Raw genomic sequence first — 23,070 nt, forward strand, 5'->3', positions numbered from 1 at the left:
ACTCTGTGTTCCTTCTACCTCTAACATGAGAGAGGCAACAGCATCGCACACAGGCTGCTGAGGCCTAAAGGAGGAAGCCCACAGAAATGATGAGAGAGCACTTAAATAGTAGCTCTTACCACCGCCATCACCTTCTAGCAGAGACCTCAAGTATTCACACCTATCTTAAAACTTCAATTTCTAGCTGGGGATTTCCCTTTCCTCTACAGTAAGCTTTTTTTTCAGGCCTATGTGGACCTGTAGGCAATCTATCACTGAGAGACTGCATCGCCTTGAGGGAAAGAACCAGGTCTAACACTAATATGGAAAAGCAGGATTGAGCTCAGATATTTAATGATTTTATTTTTAAGGACTATATACATATATACATTCATCAATGTATGTATGATGTATTTGCACTCGGGAGCCTTTTAAAGACAATATCAAAAGCCTACTAAAAGTTATTCTCTATTAAGAGTAAAGTGTAGAAAATAACAAAGGTCAATCTAGGTAGAACTATGCAGAAATGTAAATGGATGTAGGTCTTCACAGTCCAAAGCAGGAAACTCCCATCTCCTTCTTCTGCCCTCCTAGGTGTCCTCATAGTAGTATCCTTCATTGGTCATGGAGTTTCAGGCTGTGGCACCAACTGTGAAGGGGAGAAGGGAGGAGCAACCACAGGCACTAACCATAGTTTGCAACAGCATCATCCTCCCCACAGAGTGGAAATCGCTGGGCCTCCTGTTGCTGACTTATACAATGGCTTCAATCTCCTAGCTTCACATGAACATCAGAAAGATCCTCTGTTCCTTCCAGCTTCAGATTCTGAGGAAAGATCAAGAAACACATGGACTTTGACATATTGAGAATAGAATCATAAATCAAATTCTGAGGTGGCAAGGTAATAACTACAAAGAACAGGCTTGTCTCATAAAGAAAACTGTGGGCTAAGATATGGTTCATGGAGTAGAGAAGCATAAGGCCCTCAGATCAAACCCCAGTGCCACCAGAAAGAAAAACCAATCATCATGGCAAATGTAATTGAGATGAGATACAGGGAGCAGGGTGGAGCCCACCAGGAGGCACAGCACATACACACTAACCTGTCCACATGCACCCCCTCCAGGCACTCCACCACTACCCTCAGTGTGTCCATGACAGCTACCCTCCCCCTCCCATCTCTGGGCAGCTTCCATCTTCTACCTAACAACCACTCACTACTTCACTAGGCAACTGTTCCTCTTGGAGCTAAACAGCTGTCAGAGGCCTGGCTGAAGATCCTCTCTTTAAAACAAACAAAAAAAACCACATTTTGTTGTTGTTGTTGTTGTCAAGGTGATGTACAGAGGGGTTACAGTTATATAAGTAAGGTAATAAGTTCATTTCTCCTCCCCCAACCTATTTTTTTGTCAGTCATAGAGCCTGAACTCTGGGCCTGGGCGCTGTCCCTCAACTTTTCAGCTCAAGATTAGCACTCTACCACTTGAACCCCAATGCCACTTCTGGCTTTTTCTGCTTATGTGGTACTGAAGAATTGAACCCAGGGCCTCATGCATACAAGGCAAGTGCTCTACCACTGAGCCACCTTCCCAGCCCAATAAGTACATTTCTTGTCAAACTTGTTACCCCTTCCCTTAGGTTTCTCCTACTTTCCCTCCCCCTCCCAAAGATCCTTTTTTGCCACAACTATCCTGTCCCTACTTTGTACACCTGGCAGGGTTTTTTGCAGCTCAAATTTTTTTTTTTTTTGGTTGTGAGGCTTGAACTCAGGGCCTGGGTGAGCTCTTTTCCTCAAGGCTAGTGCTCTACCACTTTGAACAACAGTTCCACTTTTGATTTTCTGGTGGTTAATTGGAGATAAGAGTGCAAAAATAAAATAAAATAAATTAAAAAAAAAAAGAGTGTCATAGACTTTCTTCCCAGCCTCCTGAGGATTACAAGCAGGAGCCACAGGTACTTGACTACAGCTCAGGTTCTAAAAGTTGTTAGGTGCTATGGATGTAGCTCAGAGGTATAGTGCCTGAGGTCCTTTAGGCTTGGCCAATCAGTTCCATGCTGCTGGCCATGGAGCAGAGGGTCCCAAATCTACCACTGGATCCCAAGCCCAGACACTGCAAATCTGAGGGGAGGTTATTACCAGAGAGACAGCCCAGAGTGAGAGAGAGAAGGAAGGCCAAAAGAATGGTTCTGGTATGAAATACTAAGAGAAGATTTCCCTGGGCAACCATTGGTAGCTCATGCCTGTAATCCTGGCTACTCTGGAAACTAAGATCTGAGAATCTGATTCAAAGCCAGCCTGGGCAGAAAGTCCATGAGATTCTTATTTCTAATTAACCACCAAAAACCTAGAAGTAGAGCTGTGGCTCAAGTAGTAGAGCATTAGCCTTGAGCAAAAGAAGCTCAAGGATAGTAGCATCCAGGTCCTGAGTTCAAGCCCTAGGACAGGTGCACACGGACAGGCACACGCGCACGCACGCACGCACACACACACATACACACACACACACACACACACACACACACACACGGAAAAAAAGAAATAGAAGGGATAAAAATAAGAAGTCAAAGCATCCTTATTTGCAGACAAATATGATCCTATACTTAAAAGGCCTTACAGAGTCCACCAAAAAACTAATGTGAAGATACAAAAACATACAAAAAAACATACAAAAAAAATCTACTACCTTTTCTATATGTACCAATAACAAAACAAAACAAAACCCATGTGGGCACCAGAGGCTTATGCCTGTAATTCTAGCTACTCAGGAGGACATCAGTTCAAGGCTAATCTGGGTTAAAAAAAAAAAAAAAGTCTGAGACTCCATTTCCAAAATAATTGGTAAAAAGTAGGGCTAGAAACACGGCTCAAGTGACAGAGTACCAGCTGAACAAGCAAGCCAAACAAAAGCCAGACCCTGAGTTTTCAAACCCTGGTACTGGCAAAAAACAAATAAGGATTAAACTAACCAAGGACACAAAAGACTCCTCCCATTAAAACTATAAAACACTTAAGAAACTGAAAGATGCAAAAACTTCACACGTTCAGGGGTTGGCATAAAGTGTGGAAATGGCTATGTTACCAAAAGCAATCTACAGATTGATTCAATGCAATACCCATTGAAAAAAAATTCCATTAACATTCTTCACAGAAATAGAAAAGTCAATCCTAAAATTCATATGGAAGCACAAAGACCCTGAGCAGCCAACTCAAGCTAAGAAAAAGAAAGAAAAAAGAATGATGCTAGTGGTATCACAATACCTCACTTCAAACCATTTTAGAGATAGAGCAGCAACAACAACAAAAAAAAACCGCCAAGTACTGACACAAAAAGAGATATAGATAAATGGAATTAAAAAAAAAAAAAGGTCCAAGAAATAAAATCACACTGCTGTAGGCAAAACAACTGTGCCAAAAGCACACACTAGAGGGAAAAAAAAAAGCAGCCTCTTCAACAAATGATGCTGGGAAAACTAGATGTCTACATGTCCAAAACTGAAGGTAGCAGATTTCAACAGATTTCTCAATCTGTTGAAAAAAAAAATCAATTCATAAGATAAGCCCTGAAACTACTATGGGAAAATACTTCAAGACACAGAAATAGGTAATGACTGAGAGAGACTCTAAGCTCACAAAATCACAGCAAGCAATGGCAGGTAAAATGTTATTTTAAAAGTTTCTCCAATCAAAGGAAATAATAAGTGAAGAGATAGCCTATAAAATGGGGAAAACCTTCACCAGCTAGTTATCTAACAAAGGATTCATATTCACAATATATGAAGAACACAGTGCTAGGTGTAGTGGTACATGCCCATAATCCAGGCTACTCTGTAGATGGAGACTGGGAAGATGGCAGATTGAGGCTAGTATGGGCAAACTGTTAGCAAGATATTACCTCAATAAAAATGCTAGGTATAAGCCAGGCACTAGCTACTCAGGAAGCTGAGATCTGAGGATTGTGGATCAAAGTCAGCCAGGGCAACAAAGTCCCTGAGACTCTCATCACCAATGAACTACCAAAAAACCAGAGGTGGAGCTGTGACTCAAAATGATATAGCACTAGCCTTGAGCAAAAGAGCTTAAGGACAGTACCCAAGGCCAAAGTTCAAGCCCCACGACTGACAAAAAAAAAAAAAGAAGAAAAGAAAAGAAATAGTTGGTGCTGGTTGTTTATGCCTATAATCCTAGCAATTCAGAAGTTGAAGATCTGAGGATTGCAATTCAAAGCCAGCCTGAGCAGGAAAGTCTGTGAGACTCTTATCTCCAATTAATCACCAAAAGAGCTGGAAGGAGAGCTCTGGCTCAAGTGGTAGAATGCTGGCCTTGAGCACAAAAGCTCAGAGGGCACACAGGCCTGAGTTCAAGCCCAGGACCAGTGTAAAAAGAGACAGACAGACAGACAGACAGACAGACAGGCAGAGACAGAGAGAGACAGAGAAAGGAGAAAAAAATACGCACTAAGCAAGGGTACTGTGGTCCCTGCTTATAATCCTAGCTACTCAGGAAACTGAGATCTGGATTGTGAATTGAGGGTAGTCTAGGTATAAAAGTCCACTATACTTCATCTTCAAAATAATCAGCAAAAGATATGGCTGGGGTACAAATCAACTGGTAGAGTGCCAGCAGCGCAAGGCCCTTAGTTCAAACCCTAGTACCTCAAAACAAAACAAAAAAAACCAAACCCATCATAAATACATCACCACTATTTTCTATGTATAAAAGTTTTGCAATAGCTCTTAGCAAGAAGTACTCTCTTTTGCAGATACATGCTGTTTGAATTTAGGACAGCCAGGCACCGGTGGCTCATGTCTGTAATCCTAGTTACTCAGGAAGCTGAGATCTGAGGATCGTGGTTCAAAGCCAGCCCAGGCCAGGAAAGTCTGTGAGACTCTTATCTCCAATTAACCAACAGAAAACCAGCAGTGGCGCAATGGTAGAGAGCTAGAGCTGAAGAGCTGAGGGACAGTGCCTAGACCCAGAGTTCAAGCCCAAAGACCAACAACAAAAAAAAACAAAAAACAAAAAAGAACTATGCTCCTGGAGAACACAGCAACCTTCCAAGTTCACTCATTCACTGCCACAACCCAGCCCAGTCTTCTATTGCAGAGGCCAAAGTCCTTTTGTGGACTGGATGGCTGGGGATACTAAATGACACCAAGTTCCTAGGAATACCCAAATGAAGGTTGGTTGCTCTCACTGTTGTGCCCTGGTTGGTATCAAAGGATTTTAAGAAGATGGCATCCTGTCTGTTCTCTCAGTAACTGCCCCACGACCAACAAAAAAATAAAATAAAATAAATAAGTAATTGTACATGAGAGTAAATGTTCTCAACTGAGTAACTCTCATTTTTGGCAGGAATAGGGATTGAACTCAGAGCTTTGCACTTGCTCAATCACTTGAGCTATACCTTTAGGCCTGTTTTTTTCCCCCTCCCAGTCATGGGGCTTGAACTCAGAGCCTGAGTGCTGTCCCTGAGCTCTTTAGCTCAAGGCCAATGCTCCACCACTTGAGCCACAGCACCACTTCTGGTTTTCTGGGGGTTTATTGGAGATAAGAGTCTCATGGACTTTCCTGCCTAGGCTGGCTTTGAACTGTAATCCTCAGATGTCAGCCTCCTGAGTAACTATGATTATAGGCATGAGCCACCAGCAGCCAGCCAGGCCTGGTTTTGTTGTTGTTGTTGATGTTCCTCATAACTGGTAAGTGTCTGATGCCAATGGGTTTTTGTCTCCTTCTACACACACACGCTCACCCTGAACCATGATTTAAACCTAGGGCCTCATGCTGTGGTTCAGACTACCACTGGTACTCTACCACATGGACACCTTCTCCTGCCTGGCTTTTTGCTGGTTAACTGGAGATAAGAGTCTCTTGGACTCTTCTGCCCAAGTAGGCCTGGAACCATGATCTTCCAGGTCTCAGCCTCTTGAGAAACAGATTACAGACCTGAGACTCTAGTACCCAGACAGGCTTTTGCTTTTCTTTTTGTCAGGAGTAAGTACAATTCAGGAAGACCACTCATGTAAAAGATGTAACTTCTTACATAACATTCCAATAGTTTTGTTTTTGTTTCTGTCAGTTGTGGGGCTTGAACTCTGGGCCTGGGCCCTGTCCCTCAGCTCTTCAGCTGAGGGTGGTACTCTACCACTTGAGCCACAGTGCCACATCTTGTTTTCTGGTGGTTAATTGAAGTCAGTCTCACGGACTTTCCTGCCAGGGCTGACTTTGAACCCTGATCCTCAGATCTCAGCCTCCTGAGTAGCTAGGGTGCCACTGGCACCCAGCTTCCAATAATGTTTTACAACCTTAGTTGTAAATGCTAAATTTAACAGGTAAGCCAAGAGTATTTCAGAAAAACTCAGGTCAATTTAAAACTTAGTTGTTAACTGACTTCTAGTTTCTAATTTGATATCGCTTTGATGCTTATAAGCTAAACAACTAAAAAAAAATTCAGATAAATAATACTGTCCAAGTAAAATATTAACTATCCTAAAGAATAAGCTTATATAGTACTAAACGTACATGATCTGAATTTGTAACACGAAATTAAAAAGCAAAGATTTTAAATAAAATAAAAAATACTCCTCCTTTCTATGGTACATAGCTCTGCGCAGTGCTGCTCACTGTTCTGGGGCACCACACCCACCTGCTGTTGCCCCCAGAGTTACTGCTCTTCTTCCTGCAGTGGTTTTCCTGCCATTCTCACCTCTGTCTCTGCCATCTTACCACATCTTGACTATGGCACAGGCAAAGATCAGCATTTAACATGTTCAGCACTGTGAAGCAAAAGTACTTCACATTCTCAGGTTGAAGAGTGAAAAAATCCCAATTCCATTGTCTCAAATGTTCTTGTTTAGATCCTCGTCACTATTTTCATTGCTAGTAAAACCGACGGTCTTTTTCTCAGCTACACCTCTGTTCTGAGTTAATTTGGGGTTGAATGTTCTGTGTAAGTCAGTTTTTTGCTTGTTTTAAAACAGGGTCTCACTATGTAGCTCAGGCTAAAATTTGTGATGCTTCTTCCTCTGTGTCGTGAGTGCTGGATTACAGTCATGTGACACCCTAATTAAGTCACCCTAATTAAGATATTACATGAGCCATTTTTGCTCTTATCTTTTCCAAAATTATATTATTTCTATAGCTAGCATAGAGTCCATGGAAGATCTGGTAAAAAGTTCTAGTAAGTTGACAGGAAAAGAGCACAGTTGAACACTCACTCCTACCTTACCCAATAACCTACCTTTTCATTGGCTAAATGCAGGAGACAGGCAAAAGCCAGAGGTATGGAGAGATTCTTGGCCATGAGGGGAGGGAGGCTGGAAACAAAGGGGAAAATTTTGAGTAGGTTACTGAAATTTGAAGAACAAAGACTCTTTCATAAAGTATGACTAATACACATATACAATAACAAAACTAATAAGAACAAATACTTCAGATGCATCTTATAAACAAGTCAGACCAGTTTCATATTTAAAATTAAATACCTCCTATTTCAGGCACTGGACCACAAAGAGATAAATTTTTGTTGCTGTTGTATTTTTTGGCATTGCTGGAGGTTTGAACTCAGAGTCTTGTGCTTGCTAGGGAGGTACTCTAGCACCTAAGCCCTTCTGACAGCCCTTGTGGGTTATTTTGTCTCAGTATATAGTCCAGGTTGGTCTCAAAGTTGTGATTCTATCCATTTGCTATGAAGATAAAGCAGAGAAACTGAGACAAGTATTACTTTATATAAAGCAGGCCTCCAACAGCAAGCCCATCATTCTAGCAACTCTTGCTGAGCATTCTTAGCCAGGGACCAGAGAAAGACAGACAGGTGCTACTGCTTGCCCTGAGTTTACCAGTACTCACCTCTTCTGTAGGTCCTTTGTGAGCCCACTGAGCATCTTCCCGTCAGCTACCATCTCTTCCTTGCCATTTTCACTGCGGTTTGCCTAACAAAAGAAGCATAGCTACAGGTTGGACATTTAAAGCTGGTTCATGTCTGAAAGAACAATAGAAACTTACAAAGCTGGATTTCCAACAAAGAAAGTTTACACCCAGCACCTATGGCTTATGTTTGTCATCCTAGCTACTCAGGAGGCTGAGATCTGAGTGTTACGGTTCAAAGCTAGCCTGGGCAGAAAAGTCTATGAGACTCTTATCTCTAATTAAGCAACAAAAAGCTGGAAATGGAGCATGGAGCTGTAGCTTAAGTGGTAGAGTAATAGAAGTTCAGAGGCAGTACCCAGGGCCTAAATTCAAGCTGACCCAAAAAAAAGGAAAAAGTTTGCATCTGAATGAAAGAAAAGTAAACACTTTGCTATTCTTTAAGAAAAATAATGTATAAAGAATTCAGTGCTTCAGTTCTGAATAACACTGAAATTAACCCATATGTGGACAACATGAATGCCAATAGTGGTATGATCTGGGTAAAGGATGTGAGAAAAACTGTCTTTTCTATCAAAGTGTGTTGCTTAAAAGTTCTTGCTTTGGCTCAGTGGTTTCACTGTTAAGGAAAAAATGACTACCGTTGGGAGAAGGTAAGGTTTTTGTCTTAAACTGGTTTATTTTGTCTTAAACTGGACTTGACACACCTCTGATTGTTTTTGAAACAGCAGTGAGTGAGGGTACTGTTAATCTTATTTCAAAATAACCTTATGTAAATACATTTTACCCTATTCAAACTAGCCAATCACAAGCAGACTTTGAACCTGAGCCCAACCAATCTTCACAAAGGGGCAGAGCCTGATGCATTAGGGATAGAGAAGCAGCTTGCCTGCTCTGTACTTGCCTGTCAGATTTTTGAACCCTTTTGCAGCAGTAAATTTTGTCATGCATCTTAGAGAGAATATTAATTTTTTAATGTTTGTTTGCCATCCAGGGGCTAGAGCTCAGGGCCTTGGCACTATCCCTGAGCTTCTTTTGTTCAAAGCTAGCACTCTACCACCTGAGCCACAGTGCTGCTTACAGCTTTTCCTGTTTATGTGGTACTGAGGAATCTAACCCAGGGCTTCATGCATGCTAGGCAACACTCTACCACTAAGCCACATTCCCAGCCCCATACATAGAGGGCATATTATAACAAGGGGAAACCACAAAGGGTCTTCTAGAATCCCTTGCTGAGGAGGGGAACTAGGAAAATAAATAAAAACCATAATGATTTTTGGCTTTGACTAAACTCTACTCCAAGAGGCATCATAGAATCTATTCATGCTCAAAAGTAAAATCAAGTTTGTCACTTAAATAAAAAATAGCTTCCTACCACCTCAGTAAATCTTTTCACAGACAAGCAGTGTGCAAAGATTTGCCTTGAAATAAGCTGTAATGTGTACATGGGGATATAGGATGAGTAATGGGAGGGACAGAATTAGAAAACAGTGTAATGAACCATGAACAGATACTGGGAGTGTAGGGGTTCATTACACTAGTCTGTTACTTTTCTCTCTAAACTTCTATTTTTGTATGTTTGACTATTTCCTTTGTGTATGCATGCACGCACACACATGTGCACACACATTAGTCCTGGGACTTGAACTTGAGGCTTGAGTGTTTTTTCTCAAGGCTAGTAGCTAGTGCTCTACACTTGAGCCACATCTCCACATCTCCACTTCTGGGATTTGTTTTGTTTTATTGGCAATTAACTGACAATAAGAGGCTCACAGACTTTCCTACTTGTGTTAGCTTCAAACCACTATCCTCAGATCTTAGCTCACAAGTAGCTAGGATTATAGGCATGGAGTCAACCAGTACCTGGCCTTGACTGTTTTTCTAATCAAGTCTCATTACGTAGCCCACACTGCCCTCCAAGTTGTGATCCTCCTGCCTCAGCCCAAATACTAGGATAATAGCCATTAATCACCACATCTGACTCGATTTTTTATTTTGTGGCAGTCTTGTTATGTAGTCCAGGCTGGCCTCGAACTCCTCATCTTCCTACCTGAGCCTCCCAAGTTCTGGGATTACAGGAACACACAAGTATGTTCAACTCACTTTCTATCCCATCCCATCCCATCCCATTCCATCCTCTTTTTTTTTTTTTGTCGGTCATGGGCCTGAACTCTGGGCCTAGGCACTGTCCCTCAGCTCTTCAGCTCAAGGCTGGTGCTCTACCACTTGAGCCCACATAGCCACTTCCAGTTTTTTCTGTTTATGTGGTGCTAAGGAATCAAACCCAGGGCCTAATGCGTACGAGGCAAGCACTCTACCACTGAGCCACCTTCCTAGACCTCCATCCTCTTTTTTAAAGATAGTCTTACTATGTAGCCCACGCTGGCCTAGAATTGACCGTGTAGTTCATGGTCTCAAACCCACAATTCTCCTGGCTCAGCCTCCTAAGTGTTGACGTTATAGTTGTGCACCACTAACCCTGGCTCTTTTTTTTAAATTAGAATATTTTTCTTCTTTCTCTCCCTCTCTCTCTCTCTCCCTCTCTCTTTGCAGAGCTGAGGACCAAACTCAGAGCCTTACACTTGCCAGGCAAATGTTATTCCATTGAGCACTGAATAAACCCTAGAGCATTTTTATTTTTATTTTATTTATTTCTTTTTCTTTTTTGTCTGTCATGGGACATGAACTCTTGGCCTGGGCACTGTCTTTCAGCTCTTCAGCTCAAGGCAAGTGCTCTACCACTTGTGCCACAGCGCCACTTCCGGTTTCCTGGTGGTTTATTGGAGATAAGAGTCTCACAAACTTTCCTGCCCAGGCTGGCTTTGAACCGTGATCCTCAGATCTCAGCCTCCTGAGTAGCTAGGATTACAGGCATGAGCCACTGGCGCCCGGCGAGCATTTTTCTTATATCTGTATCTCATTCTGTTTTACCTAACAAGGTCCTATGAATGTGACTATTGTTTAGATTTCTTTCTTTTTATTGGTGGTCTTAGAATTTGAATTCAGGACTTTGCACTTCCTAAGAAGGCATTCTACCACATGAGCCATGCCTCTAATCCACTTTACTCTAGTTACTTTTGAGATATGGTCTCACTTTTTTCCTGGTATATCCTGGACCTCAATCTTCCTATTTACTATTCCTACTCTAACTGGGATATCAGGTATACATCATCACACCCAGCTTATAGTTTTGATCTTAAATGTTCCACAAAGATCCACGTGTTAAAGGAATGGACCACACCTGGCAGTACTGGGTAGGAGGTGGTAAAACTTTAAGAGGTAGGCCCACTGAAAGGTCATTAGGCTATGAAAGTGTACTCTTGAAGGAGATACTGAGACGCATCACCTTGTTCTTCCTTTCACATTTTGCAATGAAGCGTATGACCTGGCATCACCATGTACTTCTGCTATAATGTATCATCACAGGGCCAAAGCAATGAGGTCAGCCAATCATGGAGAGAAACTTCTAAAACTGTGAGTCAAAATAAGCAAATACCTGATTAGCTCAGATATTTGTTACAGTAACAAAACTCAGTTACTGAAGTTTTCTCTGATGTACCCAAGATTATATGGTATAAGTTCCTGAAATCATTCTTGAATTTTCACTACTTAGGCGAGAGAGTGTTAAAAGTAGTTGAGTTTGTAAAGCTTAGAATATATTTTGGGCAGGAAGGGTCCAGAAGAGGAGTAAAGCATCTAGTAAACTGAGAAGTCCATTAAATTGGAGAAAGTTAATCATGGTCTTATCTAATTCTCAAGAAGGAATATAACAGCACAATTGTTTTCCTACTGCTTTTCTACTGAGAATACATACCCCAAATCAGAACTATTGCATCACAGGATTTGTAAAAAAAAAAAAAATTTTGGGAGCTGGGAAGGTGGCTCAGTGGTAGAGCGCTTGCCTTGCATGCCTGAGGCCCTGGGTTCGATTCCTCAGCACCACATAAGCAAAAAGAAAAAAGCCGGAAGTGTCGCTGTAGCTCAAGTGGTAGAGTGCTAGCCTTGAGCTGAAGAGCTGAGGGACAGCACACAGGCCCAGAGTTCAGGCCCCATAACTGGACCAAAAAAAAAAAAAAAATAATAATAATAATAAATTTTATGGCACTTGAGCTATAGTTATCATTTATTTCCAAAAATTAAATTGCTATCTGCAATTGGTTGGATAAGTACTTCAAATTTTCCTCATTTCAATAGTGAACAAGTATTAGCTTAGCTACTAAACTGCTGTTGTTTAAAAGCAGCATGGAAATGCTTTCATTTGTATATTTTCCTCACCAGTAATGCTAAATGCTGTCTGAGGCACTAGTTCGCCACCTGTGTCACCTTTGATGTGACCTACATTAGGTGCATTTCTCTTACAGATGATATATCTTCTGAGACCTGGGAATATTAACTACACTGAGGCATGGTGGAACTGCATACATCAGCATCCTCTCCCACACACTTCAATGGGCACCATTATCTACCTCAGTATCTGCATCCTTTCTGGAGAAGTCTGTCAACAAACTCCACATGTTCCGCTTCAACTTTTTCATGTCCATCTTCTTGGCAGTCTTGGCATAATGAATTTCAATTTTATTTACCTGAAATAGTACATAACAAAGTAAAACAAAGCAGAAAGAAAAGCATTTACTATTGAATTTTGTAAAAAGAAAAGTCGGAAGTTAGAATAAAAAATCCAGTTTCTACCATGAACTATAGAGCTCTCTTTGAGAATACTAAGAATCTTTCATGAAAAACATTGCTTTTTGAGGTCTTGCTATGTATCCCAAACTGGTCTCCAATCTCAATCTTTAGGCTTCAGTCCCTCAAGGGCTAGGATTTCACATTTCTTTTTTCCTTCTTCTTTTTTTTTTGGTCAGTCATGGAGCTTGAACTCTGGGCCTGGACACTGTCCTTGAGCTCTTCAGCTCAAAACAAGTGCTCTACCTCTTGCTATAGCACCACTTCCAGTTTTCTGGTGGTTAATTGGAGGTAAGAGTCTCACAGACTTTCCTGCCTAGGCTGGCTCTGAACCACAATCTTCAGATCACAGCCTCCCGAGTAGCTATGATTACAGGTGTGAGCCACAGGTGCCCGGCCTTGCATTTCTTTTTGATAAGGATAATCTCCATTAACGTTAACTTGGAATTCCTGTGTGAAAAAATAAATGGATAAAAGAATAGCAAAAGCATCAGGCCTTCCACCTGGTATGGAAAAAACAATGTTTAATGTGTGGTAATTTAACATGAACTAAATTTTGCCAACAATTTTCAGAGCCATATAGCTAGTACTGCATTAGCATATAAAGCTGTTCTTTAACAGCTTTCATTCACATACTTTATTTGGGTGACCAGTTCATCCCTAGTTATATCACCAAGATCTTAGGAGCTAGCTCAGTGGTACGGCACTTGCCTAGCATGCATGAGGGGCCTGGGTTTGATCCCTAGCACTGCAAAAATAAATTTAAAAGAATAAAATTTGCCAGGTGCAATGACTTATGGCTATAATGCTAACTACTCAAAAAGTAGATTGGGAGGATCACAGTTTGAGTCTAGCCAAAGCAAAAAGTTACTGAGATCATATTTGACAGTCTTTTTTTTTGTCAGTCATGGGGCCTGAACTCTGGGCCTAGGTGCTGTCTCTCAGCCCTTCAGCTCAAGGCTGGCACTCTACTACTTGAGCCACAGCATCACTTCTGGCTCTTTCTGCTTTATGTGGTGCTGAGGAATCCAACCCAGGGCCTCACGCATACAAGGCAAGCACTCTACCACTGAGCCACCTTCCCAGCCCCGTATTTGACAGTCTTTACCTCCTATTTCCTATATGGGGAGCGAAAAGTATTTCTCTCTTTTTCCTATTTTTCCCCACTACAACCCTGTCCTACTAAAACAAATTCTTGCTTTAAAAAAGAAAGTGCTAGAGAATGGGAGGGGTGGGCGGGGGAAAAAAAAAAAAAGGGCTAGGGGCTGGGAAGGTGGCTCAGTGGTAGAGTGCTTGCATTGCATGCATGAGGCCCTGGGTTCGATTCCTCAGCACCACATAAGCAAAAAGAAAAAAGCCGGAAGTGGCACTGTGGCTCAAGTGGGACAGCGGCTAGCCTTGAGCTAAAGAGCTGAGGGACAGTGTCCAGGCCCAGAGGTCAGGCACCACGACTGGACCACCACCACCCTCCCCCCAAAAAAAAGAAAGGGCTGATAATGTGGCTTAGTGATAAGAGTGCTTGCCTCACATGCATGATGCACTGGGTTTGATTCCTCAGTACCACATACACAAAAGAAGCCAGAAGTGGTGCTGTGGCTCAAGTAGTAGAGTACTAACTTTGAGTAAAAGAAGCTCAGGCACAGTGCCCAGGCCCAGATTTCAAGACCCAGTACTGGCGGGAAAAAAAAAAAAAAAAAACAACCTCCAAAGCCCTTTTTGGAAACAGCAAAAAGGACTGGAAGAATGGCTCAAGACGTGGAGTACTTGCTTAGCAAGCACAAGGCCCTGAGTTCAAGCGTCAGTAAGAGCTGACATATAGAGATGAGTTAAATGGATTTCCCACACAATTTCATCTACTTCATCCTTACCTTCTGAGGCTCAGCTACAAGGTTTGATTCCCCATACGTGGTGATATCTATTCCTTCATTTTCAGGAGTGTCACCATTCTCTTCGGCTGTCTTAGGTGTATGGCAGGGATAAGATGTGAGGTCAAAGGTCCCAACAGGTCCCTCAGATAGATTTTCTGCCTCTTCACCATCACTTTCAGCAACCTGAACAAGGAAACAGCTCTTGAGGTTTGGCAGAGGCTGTCAGGTCTTAGAAACATCCCTGCAACAGACTCCAAGTATACAAAGCAAGAAGAGACCATCTAAGAGTCTGTTCATCTGAGACTCACTGAGTCACACCAAGATGGATTTTTTTTCATTTCTTCTTGTTTCTCCTGAGCCCCACTAGAAAAGTATCTGTTATCAGCCCAAGCCCTCTAAAGCAGAGGTTAAAGGAATTCAATAATCACAATGTCCAATGTCCCTTAACTTTCTAGTCAGTTGAAGATTTCATTTTACAGAAAATTTTCCTGAAATACTGGAGACACCTATGTACTCACCCAAAAGAACAGAGAATAGGCATAAAAGCTGCAGTTCAGTGGTAAAAGGACATAAGTTAAGACTTTTATTCTAACCCTACCAAAAAAAAAAAAAAATGCAGCACAGGAGATTTCAGGAATTGTCTATTGGGCAGCAAGGAGTATCCAGCAGTCAGTGAGAAAGCCAATTACAGAACCAAGTCCAGAGTGCATGCATGAGAATATCCCAGGGCAGAGTTGGGAGTGGGGTGGATGTAGTCTTTTAATAGGTTTTTGGGGTGATTCATATGCATACTGAGGTTTAACAAACACTGGCCAAGGGTCAAGCTGAATTTTCACTAAAATATATCAACCAAACTCTTCTCCAAGCATAAATAAATAAGCAGACTAAGTTATTCCAGTTCTTTTCCCTCTCCCCACCTACAGGAGGTAAGGAGGAGGCCTATATTCTCTTCCTTTCTGTTACTTATATTCATTGCCTCATTAGTAGATTCATTAATGAGAAATGGAAATTATTAATATAAACCAAGAACTAAAGATGAAGAGTGGCTTGTACAAGTTCACAATAAGATAACCATGTGGAATCAAAATCAGAGCTAGAAGCCTGGTCTCTACTAGATCACATCACCATCACATCTATTTGTTTGTCATTTAGCCAAAATATTAGCTCCTTATAGCAGGAAGAGAATTCCTTGCATATTCCTCTGAAATCACAAAACAGTCAGGATTAGTGCTGCATAGGACAGGCTAGACTCTAGATAAGTCTAGAGTCTAGACTTGCTGCATACAGGGTGTGTAAGTCAAGCCAGAGCTGAATGTTTCCTAAGTTTTGTTTAGTATCCTGCACTGAAGCACAACTAGCAGCCAGAAAATCCCCATTAGATTCAAAATTCCCATAATCCTCTGCCATATTGTAGATGAGATGAAAAATGGAAGAAAACATCATCTACTTAGAAGAAATGATAGAACTCTTACTCCTCTTTACCTGTAGTCCAGGGCAAAAGTTGGAGGTGTCATTAGGGTTGTTGTAATCATAGTCTTCAATGTCTTCATAATGCTCAGTCTCTGCCCTCTGGCCTTGGGCCATCTTAAGAACCTAGAAACCATGAAAGAAAAATTGCAAAAAGCAACTTTTAGATAAGCAGCTATTGAATGAGGCTGGAGAAATGAAGCTTGATTTTTTTTAATATAATTTTATTGTAATTAAGATATTGTAGGTACTAAATGGGCAAGGGAACTAAAGAGACTTCTCAGATGAAAAGATAAAAATGGCAAAGAAACACATGAGGAAATGTTCACCATCCCTGTTTGTGAAGGAAATACAAATAAAGACAACCCTGAGATACCACCTTATCCCAGTCAGAATATCCCACATCCTCAAGTCAGCCAACGACAAATGCTGGAGGGGATGTGTAGAAAGAGGAACCCTATTACACTGCTGGTGGGAATGTACACTTATACAACCACTTTGGAAAGTAGTCTGGAGGGTCCTCAGAAAGTTAAATATTGACCTCCCTTCTGCCCTAGTTATACCACTTCTAGGAATCTATCCTAAACAACAGGAACCAGTATACAAGGACACATGCAGGTACCTCCATGTTTATTACAGCATTGTTCACAATAGCCAGGATATGGAAACAACCCAGATGTCCCACCACAGATGAATGGATCCAAAAATTGTGGTATCTATACACAATAGAATATTATGCAGCCATTAGAAATGGCAAAATAATGACATTTGCAGGGAAATGGATGGAGCTAGAAGAAATCATGTTGAGCAAGGTAAGCCAAGAGCAAAGAGACAAACGGTACATGGTCTCCCTGATAAGTGGATGTTAAATCCAAAATGTTAGGTGTTACAACAAAATTAACAAACAAACTTAAAAAACAAAAGAGGGGCTGGGAAGGTGGCTCAGTGGTAGAGAGCTTACCTTGCATGCATGAGGCCCTGGGTTCGATTCCTCAGCACCACATAAGCAAAAAGAAAAAAGCTGGAAGTGGCACTGTGGCACAAGTGGTAGAGCGCTAGCCTTGAACTGAAGAGCTGAGGGACAACGCCCAGGCCCAGAGTTCAGGCCCCACGACCGGACCCAAAAAAAAACTCATCTGGTCAAATCACTACTAAATAACCCCATGCTGCTGATCACATGTATGGTATGTATGTGTACACCGGTAGGGAACCAGGAAGATGACACAGAACTAGAGGGAATCGGGGGAAAAACATACAACAGCGGGACCCATTAGCTGCACAGGACATTGGCCAAAATGAACTAAGCAACTTAATGGCAGCGATGGGAGGGAGGGAACAAGTGAAAAAGAGGGAACAGCTGATGCTATGCAAAACAAAAGAAATGTACATACCACCCAATGTGGAAGAAATAACTGTATCGCAAAGTTCATAGAACTCATAAATGTTATAGACCGTGATAGACAATTTGCTCAATAATTTGCTCCAGGAAAGTTAGAATGTGTTTGTGACTTTAACTGAGCATCACTATCCCACAATACTGTGAAATTTGGGAAATTATGTAACCACTTAATCACAATAAAAAATTTGAAAAAGAAAAAAGATATTGTAGGGCTGGGTATGTGGCTTAAAAAAAGATATTGTACATGTTTTTAATGTTGTTTGTCTTCTGTGCTGTTTCTGTAAGTTTGCTATTAAAATAAACTACCAAAAAAAGTTATTGTACATAGAAGTTACCATTTCATAAGTCAGGTAAAGAGTACATTTCTTTTTGTTGTTGTTGTTGGTCATGGGGCTTGAACTCTGGATCTCAGCACTGTCTCTAAGTTCTTTTGCTCAAGGCTAGCACTCTATCACTTCCAGCCACAGCACCACTTCTGATTTTCTGATGGAGATAGGTCTCACAAACTTTCCAGTCGGGGCTGACTTCAAACCATGATCCTCAGATCTCAGCCTCCTTGCAGTACATTTCTTTTTTAGACAATGTCACTCCTTCCTTTGCTTTCCCCCAGTTTCCTCCCACCTGCCCTGTTCACAAGTTGCACCGTTAATTTTCCACAGTGTATACTGAATATCATGACTGCATTTATTCACCCTTCCTTTCTTTGCCCTCCTAAAAAAAAAAAACAACAACAACAAACCACTACCACCACCATCGATAAAACCTCATATTTCCATTTCCTGAAATTCATTTTAAATGTTCAGAGGAGTTGATTTAGCATAAGAATACAACATAAGAATCAAGCTTGATTCTTATGCTTAATCTCCTCCAGCTATTTATTCTAAAGCTAAATAACCCTGGAAGGTTTCTTTTTTTTTTTTTGGTCGGTCCTGGGGCCTGAACTCTGGGCCTGGGTGCTGTCCCTCAGATCTTCAGCTGAAGGCTAGTACTCTACCACTTGAGTGTCAGCCCCACTTCCAGCTTTTTCTGCTTATGTGGTGCTGAGGAATCGAACCCAGAGCCTCATGCATGCAAGGCAAGCACTCTACCACTGAGCCACCTTCCCAGCCCCCCCTGGAAGGTTTCTAACCTGACCAAATCTCAACTTCCTATAGCAGGCCTAGGGCAGCAGGGTGAAAAGCCTGTACTCAATCAAATCAACCAGAGCACCTCCACTTCTGATTTGCAATTGTGTCTTCTATAGAGTTTTAGTTGAAGAAAAAAGTCCTTTACTAAAAATAAAACTAAAGTTGTGAATCCTTGCCTATGTATGTCTACAGCTTTCTGCAAGTCATCTTGTTGTACTTGAACAATACTTTTGTTGTTGTTGTTGTTGGTCCTGGGGCCTGAACTCTGGGCTTGGGCACTGTCCCTCAGCTCTTCAGCTGAAGGCTAGCACTCTACCACTTGAGCCACAGCGCCACTTCTGACTTTCTGTTTATGTGGTGCTGAGGAATCGAACCCAGGGCCTCATGCATGCAAGGCAAGCACTCTACCACTGAACCACCTTTCCAGCGCCCTTGAACAATTCTGACAGAAAGCCTATCATCCTAATTTACAGGCAGCCTGACTCCTCACACGAAGAGACACTGTTCCTTACAGGGCAACAGGGAGAAGCATCCAACTTTTTTTTCCCTAATTACATCCAGGGGTCCTCCATCTGTCTCCCAGAGCCTTACAGAGTTGTGCTTTCTCTTTTGGAAGTACTTGGTGACCACAGCTACTCAAATATTTGCAGGTCTTACAGCCTGTGATTTTTATCTGGAATGTGTCTCTAAAGAAGGGAAAATGTGGTCAGAAGTATATTCATTTACAGGACTACCTTGACTATTCGAATACAGTCCCATACTTCAACTCCAAAACTCACAATGTTTGGGTGGGAGTTGAGGGGTTGTTGGAGGCAGTACTAGAGTGTGAACTCAGGGCCTCTCAATTGCTTTGCTTGGCTGATATTCTACCTAAGCCACAGCTCTAGTCTGGCATTTTGTTAACTTGGAGATCAAGTCTCCTGGACATTTCTACTTAGATTGGCTTCAAACCTTGACCCTCCAGATCTCAGCCTCCTGAATAGCTAGAATTACAGGGGTTAGCCACTGGTGCCTGGCTTCAAAACTCCTGATGTTTTTGTAATACAAATCAAAAAATAGTATTAGAAGCTGGGCACCGGTGGCTCATGCCTGTAATCCTAGCTGTTCAGGTGGCTGAGATCTGAGGATCATGGTTCAAAGCCAGCCTAGGCAGGAATGTTCATGAGACTCTTATCTTCACTTAATCACCAGAAAATGGAAGTGGCACTGTGGCTCAAGAGGTAGAGTGCTAGCCTTGAGCTGAAGAGCTCAGACCCAGAGTTCAAGACACACAGACAAAAATTTTTTTTAAAAATAGTATTAGACAAAAAATGATTATTGTGTTAAGGTAACAGGGTTTCCTAACTTTTTTCTACTGTTCCCTCTATGACACAACTTCTAAGTCCCTCTCCATTTCTAACACTCTCCTCTGGGCATTTGCTAGCTTATCTCGAGCCAAACTTTCAGTGCTTATTAGTCCACTTACTGATGTAGTTCTGTAGAAGCCTGACTATTTGGCTTCACACAGTGAAACTGAATCCCAAGGACAACAGAAGCTTATGCTATACAATTATGAGTTTCTAATTAGGAGACGGGTACAGTGACTATTATGTAATCCTAACTGGGAGGTGGAGACTGGTAGAATAGTGGTTTGAGGACAGCAAGGGCAAAGAGTTTCAGAGACTCCCAACCCAACCAATAAAAAGATGGGAATGGTTGTGCCATCTCTCATCCCAACTATACAGGAAGCATAAGTAGGATTGAGGCATAAACATAAACTCTATTCCAAAGCCAAAAAGGCAGGAGGTATAGTTCAAGTGCTAGAGAGCTTGCCTAGAAAGCATAAGACCCTGAGTTCAAACCTCAGTATAAATAAAGGAATACTATGAAGAAAAAAAACAGAAAAATTAAAACACAAGACTTTAGAGTGAAATAATTTTCTTTCTTTTTTTGGTCAATCATGGGGCTTGAACTTTGGGCCTAAATGCTGTTCCTCAGCTCTTCAGCTCAAGGCCAGCGCTCTACCACTTGAGCCACTGTCCAACTTTCAGTTTTCTAGTAGTTTATGGGAGATAAGAAACTCATGGACTTTCCTGCCCAGACTGGCTTTGAACCGTGATCCTCAGATCTCAGCCTCCTGAGTAGCTAGGATTACAGGCATGAGCCACCAATACCTGGCAAAATAATTTTCTTCTACCACTTTTACCTCTGAATATGCAAATTACCATGATGGTTAATGTTAATCATCAACCTGATTGATCTAGATGTCTATTAGTAAAGTACACCTCTGGGTATGCCTATAACTAGATCATTAGAACTGAACTTTAAATGATTTAATGCACTGATAGAATTAAAATAGTCCATTGGGAGATGGTAGAACTGTATAAAGTAGGACCTGGTTGGAGAAGCAGGACACTGAAAGAGTGTCTTTTCAGAGTCTTTCTTGCCCTCTCCCTTTCTTATCTCTGCCTTCCTGTTTCCTGGCCTCCATGAGATAAACAGCTATGCTCCATGGTACCATTCATCTTGATGTTCTGCCCAGAAACAATGGAGCCAGCTGACTGGAGACTATAAACTTTTGAAACCTTAAGCCAACATAATCCTTTCCCTTTTAAATAGTTCTACTCAGGTATTTGTCACAATGATGAAAAACTGACTAATCTTATCACATTAATAGATATATCCCTCCTCAGGTTCTCTCCTTTTTTTAGAGGTACAACTTGGCAGTCACATTATCTATCCGCCAGTTGATACTCCACACACCATCAATAGATACTATAACAAGAGCAACTTACAGGACCTGAGGAGCCATCTTACCCTTATGCCTGGTTTGAGATGAAGCTGGACAAGAGTATCAATCTCATAGTGGAAATCTGTAGGAAGGGTGGTAGCTTTCCAATTCTGGTTCTCTAAAGTTGTCTTGGTCAAAACAGTAGCAGCCTATTCATTAAAAGCAAAATTTAAAAAGCATTTGTATTAATAATGTCCTAACTGTCTTTTCTTTATATTAAAAGATTTCAGGAAGGATTTGGGCAACAGTAGTCTACCATCTGAGATGTCATGGTCCTGTGTATTATTTTTCTTTTCTTTTTTTTTTTTTTTTTTTGGTCGGCCGTGGGGCTTGAACTCTGGGCCTGGGCGCTGTCCCTCAGCTCTTCAGCTCAAGGCGAGCGCTCTACCACTTGAACTACAGAGCCATTTCCGGTTTTCTGGTGGTTTATTGGAGATAGGAGTCTCACGGTCTCTCCTTCCCGGGCTGGCTTTGAACCGCGATCCTCAGATCTCAGCCTCCTGAGTAACTAGGATTACAGGCGTGAGCCACTAGCGCCCTGCGCCTGTGTATTATTTTTCAAGTCATTATTCTCATTATTCCTGCTACAGAGTCTGAGACTATTTTTCAGTGGTCCTTTCAGGGAATGAGGGAGAATGAGATTATCCATTTATTAAAATTAATTATCCATTTGTTCAAATTACAATTAAAAATACAATGACTTTCTAGTACTCTTACTTTGAACTACAGCACCACTTTTCTAAAATCCTTCTAAAAGAGAAGTACATAAGAAATCACAGCTGCTAATAATTAAATACAAACCTTTGTTTTTCGAAAATACACATCAAAGTCAACATCATCATCAAAGTTAATTTCAAAGTCTTTCTTTGTACTCTTCTTTTTATTTTCTGATAGGGACGTAGATTCTTCTGCAGAAATGAACACAAATGACAATGCTGTTCACCTCAAAACATGGCCCAAGCCACTTCCTTATTTCATAGAATCTATTGACAGCCTCATTAACTACAAGGCAGCATTTACAACTGAGCCTTACAACAGCCAAGCATGTAAGGCTAGGACACCTTTTAAGGGCTGCTGTGCTTCAGTGTGCACTGACTCCTGGGTCATCTAAGACCGATGGGCACTCCCATTGTTGGAAGACATGCTGACATTAAGAAGCAGTGTGAAATCATGGGATCCCCATACTCCTGACTCTAAGGTTATTTACTCTTTTCAATAGGTCAATTTGTTGTTGGTGGTGGTGGTCATGAGGCTTCAACTAAGGGTCTGGGCACTGTCCTGAGCTTTTTCACGCAAGGCTAGTAGTGCTCTACCATTTTGAGCCACAGCTCCACTTCTGGTTTTCTGGTGGCTAAATGAAGATACAAGACTCATGGATTTTCCTGCCCACGCTGGTTTTGAATACAGATCCTCAGATCTCAGCCTCTTGAGTAGCTAGGATAGGTGTGAGCCACTAGCACCCAACTCAGTAGGTCAATTTTAACTGACCCTTCATACCAGGCCAGACAAACTGGCCAAAATGGAGGCTGGCTCATTTGTGTTTCTTCAGCTTGTACGGAGGTGTAAATGGACAGTGAATGGCACTTCCTTTCCTCGGCTGACTGGCAGGCTGGTCAGCTACAATACCTGACATATTCTCTTAAAAGTTCCATCTGGAAGTACATACGCTTGTGTCGAGGCCTAAATCGCCAATGATCTGGACCAGCCCACATCTTCATGGTCCTGGGACTGAAATAGGAATACTCTCCAGGTTTCATTGATAGAAAGGGACACATAGTCCCGATGTCTCCATCTCCAAGGGAAATCATTTCTTTCCTGTAATGCATATAAAATCATTTGTTCATATTTACATGTAAAGATACTATGATGTCACTGGACCTAGTATCTAATCCCCATTCCATAGAAGGAACAGC

At 41.6% G+C, this 23,070-nt stretch overlaps 1 protein-coding gene across 3 annotated transcripts in view; it reads right to left on the minus strand.

Annotated features, from left to right (window-relative positions):
* Positions 1 to 322: 322 nt before the first annotated feature.
* Positions 323 to 23,070, minus strand: part of LOC138807827 (condensin complex subunit 2-like) — a 47,460-nt gene continuing 24,712 nt past the window's right edge. For all 3 annotated transcript variants that reach the window (XM_069993623.1, XM_069993624.1, XM_069993625.1), the window contains exons 10-18: positions 22,824 to 22,972; positions 21,959 to 22,065; positions 21,184 to 21,306; positions 15,877 to 15,987; positions 14,395 to 14,577; positions 12,310 to 12,426; positions 7,826 to 7,908; positions 7,218 to 7,293; positions 323 to 804 (exon numbers count right to left, since the gene is read on the minus strand). In XM_069993623.1, coding sequence (XP_069849724.1) covers positions 745 to 804; positions 7,218 to 7,293; positions 7,826 to 7,908; positions 12,310 to 12,426; positions 14,395 to 14,577; positions 15,877 to 15,987; positions 21,184 to 21,306; positions 21,959 to 22,065; positions 22,824 to 22,972 — 1,009 coding nt within the window. In that variant the 3' untranslated portion in view covers positions 323 to 744. The remainder of the gene's footprint in view (positions 805 to 7,217; positions 7,294 to 7,825; positions 7,909 to 12,309; positions 12,427 to 14,394; positions 14,578 to 15,876; positions 15,988 to 21,183; positions 21,307 to 21,958; positions 22,066 to 22,823; positions 22,973 to 23,070) is intronic.

Source organism: Dipodomys merriami, unplaced genomic scaffold, assembly GCF_024711535.1.
Source record: "Dipodomys merriami isolate MVZ:Mamm:240054 unplaced genomic scaffold, mDipMer1.0.p SCAF_435, whole genome shotgun sequence".
Taxonomy (NCBI): Eukaryota; Metazoa; Chordata; class Mammalia; order Rodentia; family Heteromyidae; genus Dipodomys; species Dipodomys merriami.